This window comes from Passer domesticus, chromosome 2 (genome assembly GCF_036417665.1).
Source record: "Passer domesticus isolate bPasDom1 chromosome 2, bPasDom1.hap1, whole genome shotgun sequence".
NCBI classification, from domain to species: domain Eukaryota; kingdom Metazoa; phylum Chordata; class Aves; order Passeriformes; family Passeridae; genus Passer; species Passer domesticus.
In genome coordinates, this window is record NC_087475.1 from 88,309,156 (window position 1) to 88,317,883 (window position 8,728).

Consider the following 8,728-nt stretch of genomic DNA (forward strand, 5'->3'; position numbering starts at 1 on the left):
GCTATGTCATAGGTTTTTCATGTTAGGAGGATATTCCAGCAGATTTCCCCAATGTATATGCAAATCCACACCATTTTTTGAAGTGGAAATAGGATTTTATTCAGTACTCTTCAGATTTCTCCCACTTGCTCAACGCACATTTGTCTGCTATGCAAGGTAGTGGTGAGAAAATGCCACAACCATCTATTGATTTTTTTTTTCTTTTCTTTTTGGCAGGCTGATTTGAATACTAATATTGAAGATGAATCCAGATCTTTCTATGGTGTTTCCAGCCAGTATGAGAGCCCAGAAAACATGGTCATTACCTGTTCCACCAAAGTGTGTTCCTTTGGAAAGCAGGTGGTAGAGAAAGTAGAGGTAAGGAGCAGACATCTGGGTGCAAGGTTTCCTCTGGCTGCCATTTTGTCACTTAAAGTATTTGCATCCTGCCATTGGATCTCAAGGCAAAATACATCTCATGCTTCTTTTCAGGGAGATAGATGCCATAGAAATAAGATCACTCAGCCTGCAAAATGCTTGTCTTAGGATTTCACTGAAGATCTGCTACTGTTTACTACTTTTCAATTAAATCTCAGTTTCTGAGGAGAAGTAAATACGTATGACTCTTAGCTCTGCCGATTCTCTGGGGTTTTTTGGGAAGCCAAGGAAAGCTAGGGAACATAAATGTGTTTTGTAGTCCAGAAATATGAAAACATATAAGCAACACCTCACTCTCACCAGTGTTTGTAAACAGATCATTTATAGACTATAGCTATTAATTTGACTGTAATAAATTTACAGACTAGTCTTACGATTGTATTAGACCTAGAGCTTATGCACTTACAGCTTGAGCAACTGCAAATAACTGGGTTATGCATAGAACTGACATTGAAGAAATTCTTTTTGATTCCACATTCAGCTGCTAAGAGAGCTGCTTTGACATGCCTCCTGCTGCCCTGTTTCTCAAGGAACCTTAGGATGCAGAAGCATCTATGTGCAGAACACCAGCTGTTCTCATGTCAGCAGTCAGTACAAGGTGCATCTTTCCCCAAAGCCGATCTCCAGCCACATGATAGTAGGCATGCTTGAAGTTAAGTGTTTGCAGAGGGATAGAGGGGCTAAAGGAAGATGTCATGGTGCACATGGAAGAAGACTAAGCTTCTGGGGTGAAAGAAGGTTATAGGCATTTAAGGGTCTGCTGTGAAACCATAGATTATGGACTCAGTTTCTCTTCAAAGGCAGATAATATATACAGGAGCTAAGGTGTGAATGTGAGCAAAAAATTCCCTCTGTGTATCATTGGCAAGACCCTTTCTTAAGTGGGGGGCATAAGTTCTATGTTCTCTCACACAGGTACCAGAAGGCTTTAGCCTTTTTTAGCTATAAAGCCTCCTGAGCATAGTATCTATGCTCTTCCTGGTCTTGCTAAAACAGTAGTTATTAACTTTCTCAGTTTATTCACACCTAGTATTTTTCCAGTAGAGATGCAGACTGTAGTGTAGGTGTCAATTGGTATGTTCCTCTTAGTTACCTTTCACAGTGCATTGAGGGTTTGCTGCTCAGAAGCTGGAACCCACCATTTTAAAGAAAACAAGAAATCAAGCCAAAGAAATTGAGGACTCAAGGGGGCTGACCTTGGTGCAAAGTACTGTGGTCACTGTTCATAAAATTATTTGAAATTGCCACTGTAATTTTTCTGTTTTGAGTCCCGTGTTGTGATAGTGTCACTGGTGTGCCAGCATAGCCCCATGTGTCCCTTTTGTGTTTCTCCTTGCAGACAGAGTATGCACGCTACGAAAACGGACACTATTCCTACCGCATCCACCGCTCCCCTCTCTGCGAATACATGATCAACTTCATCCATAAACTCAAGCACCTTCCCGAGAAGTACATGATGAACAGTGTGCTGGAGAACTTCACTATCTTACAGGTAGGAATTTCAGCTGTTTTTGTTGCAACTTGGCAACATGTAAGGACCATGCAGGAGTTCACTGTTGAGAGTCAAAGCAGATGGAGATCTGCTTTTTATAGCTCAGCAACTAATTGAACTTACTATCTTTCATGTGTATTGCACTTCAAGACCATTTATGGAGCTCTAGGGATGGTAACTCATGCAGAGGAGCAGCAAAAGAATTTGAGAGACCTGGGTAAGAGAGAGATAAAAAGAAATAAAGGGAGAGCTCATGAGACAGAGAGGCAAAACAAGGGGAATGATGAAAAAGTCAGTGAAGGAAATGCTCATTCCACTATTTCACAAATATTGAGGCCCTGGCCCTTTTTGCAAGGCAAAGAACCACATAAGAGCACTGTTGATTGACTATAAATTTTTTTCTGTGGGAAGAGTTCTTCACTGACCATATTAGGGGGGAAAGACATTTGTTTCCTCAGGACCATCCAGGACCTTTACAGAATACGGAGACATGCAAAGGAGTTGTGGGGAAATTCTGACACCTTCTGAATCACTGCAACCTCTAGATAGGTCAGGATTGCAAGGCTACAGCAATTAGATTTCCATTAGTGTTTTGTTATACTGGGAGACTTTCCAGGCTCAGATGCAGGCTAAATGAGGGAAGAGGGCAGACAGCTTAAAAGGTGGATTTTTCTAACAGACTGAATTCTGTGTTCACCTCAGTAAGAGACATCACAGATCTTTGCCCAGAGAACATGAGGCTGGGTAAGTAGAAGAGATGCTGGTAGCTGTATGAAAGACTGGACATCAAAGTGGTTTTCATTCCATTCTCTGAAGATCTTTGATAACTGCAGGCAACTCATTTCACTGCTCTGTGGCTCAGACACATCAGCTATAAACACAAGGTTAATATACGTCACAGAGCATTAAGTTTACTCTTTCATGCTTGTATTAAGATCTTAAACATCTGGAAGAAATGAGGAGTATAAATGCTGAGAGTTCTTTTAGATGAGCAAAAGCATGAGAAGGGCAGAGACAGAGATGTGTGCTGTAATCCATACTGGGGAACATTGTAGCTGCCTTCTGCATGTTTCATTCCTCAGTCAAGCCAGCATTTCCTATAAATTCTAAGAAAAAAGCTGTCACATGGTTATACTTCCTCAGGGGCTTTATGTTTTGAGAAATCTCATGTGCTTCCCTTATCTTCTGTCACTGAAGGCATGTCCCAGGTGGGACTACCTTGCAGTGCTGTGCAAGATGAAAGTGCTGCTCCCTGAGCAGCAGCCTGAGCATTTCCCACTCCCCACTGTGGAGCTGAAAAGTACATAATGTCAGGCATTTTGGTAGTCCTCAGTTCCCACTACCACCTTTGAGGCAAGTGTAATTATATTTTTTTATAATCCCTTTTAGGAGCTTAGAATATCGCTAATCCCATAAGCATAATTTATCTTGCTTGGCACATTTCTCTGGATCTAGAACTCCTAAGATTTCAGAGCCCATTTTTCAGATAAGGGCCCAGTGCCTTAGCACACCTGGATGTGTATAACTCACCACATCTTTCAGAAGAAAGGACTTCAACTGCAAATCCAATCATGAAGTAAGAAAAGAAAACAGACCAAAATAAGACTTTTAAAATTAATAGGAAATTTTTAAAACGGCTATTTTCTTCCTCTTTTCACAAGAACAGTTGGGCTTTGGTACAGCTCAAGCCTCCAGCTGGAATGGTTTTCTTCTGCAGTTGAGTTTGTGCTGCTGCTTATAAAAATCTCTCCTGCAGCAGGAGAGAACTTTAGCTATGGCACAAACTCAGGTGACAAGAACGTGCAAAGTTGTGCAGTGACAGAGAGAGGGAAGCTGAGCTAGGAGTTCTGAGAGCAATATTTCTCTTGTCTCTGCCACCTAGTGCATGCTGCAGAAACTAGGACAACACTGCTCCTTCACCATGCTGCTGACAGAGTCACGTTGTAGAGATGCTAAAGGGTCTTGAAGGGCCATAGGAGAAAAATGGGAGAAAACGAGCTTCTGTAAGAATGCATGAGTGTAGCAGCCATCCTTCTCCCAACATCTACAGTGTATGGAATGGGAGGTGTAATGGAGTCAAATCTGTAAGTCTCCTGTAATAGGAGTTATACTCATGGATTAAATCCTCATGTTCGTGTCTACCAATGACAAGCAGGAGCAGAAGGAAAACAACTGTTTGTGGTTGTGATATATCAATATATGTGTGAACAGGAGTGGGTGTGCCACAGGAGGGGGCTCCTCTGTACCCAACAAACAGAGCAAGAAGAGCTTTTTTTCAGAGTAGAACGCTTTCACTGCTGAAATCTGCAACATCAGGGGTGGGAAGCAGAGAACCTGCATCCCAGTGATGTGATCCCTTCTTGGTCACAGTGGACTTTTCCTCACAGTGAATTTTTTGTCATCTCCCTGTCTCTTCACTGCTTTGTAGTTCTGAGGCTGCAAAAATGCTTTGGTTTGTGGGCCAAGCTGTGTATGGATCCTGCACTTCTCTGTTCTTTGTCTATTACTGACTTTCTACTTTATGTTAAATGTGTCGAAATACGTAAGCAGAGAAATAGCAGTTGCTATTTCAGCTTCTTCTCCTTTTCTGTCTAGGTTGTGACAAACAGGGACACACAGGAGACCTTGCTGTGCATAGCATATGTTTTTGAAGTATCAACTAGTGACCACGGTGCCCAACATCACATCTACCGGCTGGTGAAGGACTAGAGACTCTGCCCTGAGTTGTCCATGGAATGCATGTCTAAGAAAAAAGTCTGTGCTCGAACATCCCCTGCCCCCTCCCAAACCAAACTGAAAAATAAACTGCAGATATTGTGTATTTTCAGAAGAGTACCTCTGAGCTGGTTTGTGATTGATAGAGTGAAGTTTCCATCTCCAGGTTTTTGCAAATGGGAAAAATTTCCTTGGCGTCAAGGAAACAGGCAAATGACTGCTTTAGGGTCTCACCACAATCAGCATCCTGTGAAAAGCAGTTCCCACAGTGCACATGCAGGGTGTGATCACACACGTAAAAGGAGCATATGCACCTGAGCATACAGGTGGGGCAGTGGCAATAGCAACAGCTTCCACAACTCTGATCATATATGAACAGGTTGAAAGTGTTCATGCTACACCTGGTCTGAGTGGGTGCACTCATATACATTCATTTGAAAGCCAACGCATGCACAGATGTGGTTATCATACATTGATATTAGACATACATGGTCATCTGCCTGTGTGTAGAGGTTGCACATATATCCTGCACAGCTGCCTGTCCACATCAGCAGTTGTGCGGTCACAGGCTCATTCAGCCTCGCTCTGTTAGAGGCTTGTTTCTTCTTCCCTCACTTTCATGCATGATAGTGAGAGACCAATCTTTCTTTTGTGTTTTAAATAAAATTATGCTTAGAAAATTTGGTATGTTAAATCATGTTGTCTTGCCCAGTAGATTTCCTCTATGTATCAAGTCTGATGACTTGACAGACTAAAATAATTCTTGCTGCTTTTGCTTCTGTTCTCCCTGCACAGCTACCAGTGCTCAGTGAGCCAGTCTGTGCTCTTGTGCACCAGCAAAATAATTGTTCACAGAAGTCAACTTATTCCACCTGTTAGTTGCAGACAGTGAGATGCACAAGTTTTGCACAGGATGTCATTTGGTGAGCAAACTGGAGAAAAAGAATGAGAGGGAAGAGTGAAAACAGCTTAGCTTTCTTTGTTTCCAAGGCAATCAAACACAGCCTTTCTCCTTTACTTGTAAACTGAGGTTGTCTATTCAGAGAGGAGTCACTGAGAGGCAATAATCTTGGTCCCCACAATGCTGCTGATGTGGGGGAAAGATGCAGCCATTCAGGTTGCTCTGAGGAAAGGGGTGGTTTGCGTGATGCTTTGGCAGCGGGTGAACAGGAAATTTATTAGATGGCCAGGCAGAGTCATGTGGCCTGGACAATCAATTTAATGTGGAAGGGGGACTAATTGACTTGCTTCCTCATTAAGGACGGCATGCCAGCTGATCTGTTGTAACTGTAAAAGTGTGGGTTTCCATTTGCATGTGGGAGGTCCCTGGCAGGGATGAGTCTTCACCAGGCATACCCTGTGCTTTGAAGCATGGGAAGGAAAGGACAAGGGTAAGGAGGATAGCAAAAATGATGCCATGAAGTCAGAGCTGGAGAAGGACGGCTTGTTTCCTGTTATGGGAAAAGTGCTCCATAATTTTTTTCCCCCCAATCTTGCAGATGCTGCATTCTCAGAGCCTATTTTTAAGGACCTTGCAGGGCTAGTGCTGTTAACCTTCTCTGTGCAGGAGCCAAAAGTGGATGGTCAAGAACAGAAAGTTTGCTTGCACCTATTAAGCAAAATCTACACCATTTTCCAGCTCTGCCTGCTCTCTCCAAGACGAAATACCTTCAAGAATGGATTTCATAACTAATACACACAAGATCCCAGCAGCTTTCCTTAAGATCTGCATGGCTGGTAACCAGAATCTGTCAAGCCTGGAGAAAGATAAGCCAAGTACTTTAGACACCTAGAAAACAAAGCATCTTGAAATACCTGCTGTTCTGTGCTACACATGAAAAATCCATGCAAGCACAGGCTGCCCTTGCCCATCCATTGGGTGTTATTGCTAGTCCCAGCCAGGTGACCAACTACATCTCTGCAAACCAGGCAGCTCCTCCAGCTGGCCACATAGGTATGAATGGCACCAGCTCTCTACAGTGCATTGCTGATGCATGCACCTGCCTGCTTCAGCCCTGTGCAATCTCCTTCCTGATCTCTGAACCATGTGTGGAGCAGGCAACAAATCAAATAAAACCTTGCTAATAAGAAAAAAGACTGACCCTTGGGAAAAGTATTTTTGGCCAATGGAGACAACAATGTTTTGAAATTAAGCCTGTACAGAGAAAGGGCAGAGAAAGTCTCCAGCAATGGAAAATTTCTTATGATGTGTATTAGTATTCTCCTGCAAACATGAGCTTGGTGCCTTGCATGCTTTCACTGCCGGTTTACACCACAACAGCAGACCCTATGGAAATGAGTCCCTGAAGATGAGCCCTAGAAGTTCACTTGGTCCATTACTTGATCATTAATAAAACCACATTAAGCAAAGTTATAGGATGTTATCAAGGCAGTAAACATGAACCAACAGGCTGAGGAACAGAGGAAATCTTTGCACAGCTGATTTTGGGACACTTACGCAGGGATTATTTTCAAATTAATATCAGTGGAAGATTTTTCTCTGGCAGTGTTCCTTTCTATGCTTCTCTTGGAGTTCAGAGCTCCCTGGTGTCAATAACCAGGGTTAGCGAGAGACATCTACCTGCCTTTGAAACTCGCTAGAGAAAGGAAAAGAAAATTTGTGTGTCTGGGAGAGTTCACTTTTGTAGGCCAAGAGATGAAGAAGATTTAGGAAAGCTAAGAGGCAAAAGAAGTACTGGAAATTTTGATCTGGACTAAAAGGCTTCTGTCCCCCTGCAGAATGGGTGAGATCCATGCAAAAATACTTCTAAGACTGGAAGGACTGTAGCTGTCTGTCCCCAAGGCTTCCTTTCTTGGAATTTCACCAGAAGAAACCAGACAGTGCATCGAACTAAAAGCCAGCTGCAATTTTGCTAAAAATAAAGCAAAGCAAACACAAAATAGAAGCATATGTAAAAAAAAGAGCCTAGTTTCAAGAGGAAAGGCTAAATTGAACTCTAAAGAATTGACAACAAATGAGGATATCAGAGTGTCTTACAAGTTTAACTTCTGTTGGGGCAGAAATACCAGAATTTTTAACTTAACCTGTAAGAACTTGCTGTAAAATCAAAGGATGAAACATTAAAAGCCAATTCCCCATGTCACTTTACAGCCACAACACTGAGACCTTAGAAGGTAAAGTGACAAAACAGAGATCTAAATATCCATGTTTTCTTTGTAACAAAGCACTTAGAAAGTTTTCATTTAACTGATTCCCTTTTTTTTTTAATGTACATGCTTCAGTTTATCAGCCCTAATTTGTGCAGCTACATCTGCTTGTGGAATCCTGTCAAACTGAATTACTAAAATGATTCCACTTACTGATAGTCTTCTGAGATAAGACAGACCATGGGTCTGAGTAACACAGAACTAGGCAAGTCAGGAGCTCTCCCTTCATCTGCACTTCAAAGCAAAAAGGAACACTTCAGGTAAGACAAGTTCATTTGAATTCATTCATGTATTTGTGGTCAGGGGGTGGGAACTTCTTAAGCTGAGATTGCCAACCAAGAAAACATGTAGGTGGGCCTAGAGTCAAAGGTAGGGATTGAATTTAAATCTCTTTCTACTTCAATATCTAGACCCAAGGATCATTATTTCCTTAAGTATTACACACATGCTTTAGCCTTTGGTGCAATGGTTTGCCAGTGCCTTTTCTTCCCCATTAACCAGCTCATTTTTGTCTTGCTTCTTTGACATCTTGGACCAGATGAAGAAGTTAAAGATTTTGTATGGTTACAGCAAAGAATAAGAACTAATTCAGACAGGTGAGAACACCCTCAAACTTGCTCTAGAGCTGTAGAAATGGCAGGAAGAACACATGCTGAGCCTTCAAGAACCTGCCAGGGGGTCATGCTGTTTCATGCAAGCAGAATGTCCATCAAAACCAAGCAGGAAGGCAGCGACAACTTGCGTGCTTGTAATGAAACAGCAAGATCAGGGCTACTCTATGAGGGAAGGCTAGCCAGAAGCTTAGGTTGACCACAGCTCTGTCCGTAACGTCACAGACCATGGTGCAGTCCCAATCCTCTTGGACATCAGATCCAGATTACACTGGAAGCCATGTTTGCCTGATGGTTCAGCAATTAGTCAAGACTCCAAACCTTG

General features: G+C 42.4%; 1 protein-coding gene across 4 annotated transcripts in view; it reads left to right on the plus strand.

The window, feature by feature from the left end:
* TEAD4 (TEA domain transcription factor 4) overlaps nucleotides 1–4,744 on the plus strand; it is a 51,955-nt gene extending 47,211 nt beyond the window's left edge. For all 4 annotated transcript variants that reach the window (XM_064409893.1, XM_064409895.1, XM_064409894.1 and 1 more), the window contains 3 exons: nucleotides 217–357; nucleotides 1,757–1,909; nucleotides 4,505–4,744. In XM_064409893.1, the coding sequence (XP_064265963.1) occupies nucleotides 217–357; nucleotides 1,757–1,909; nucleotides 4,505–4,618 (408 nt within the window). In that variant the 3' untranslated portion in view covers nucleotides 4,619–4,744. The remainder of the gene's footprint in view (nucleotides 1–216; nucleotides 358–1,756; nucleotides 1,910–4,504) is intronic.
* Nucleotides 4,745–8,728: the final 3,984 nt, after the last annotated feature.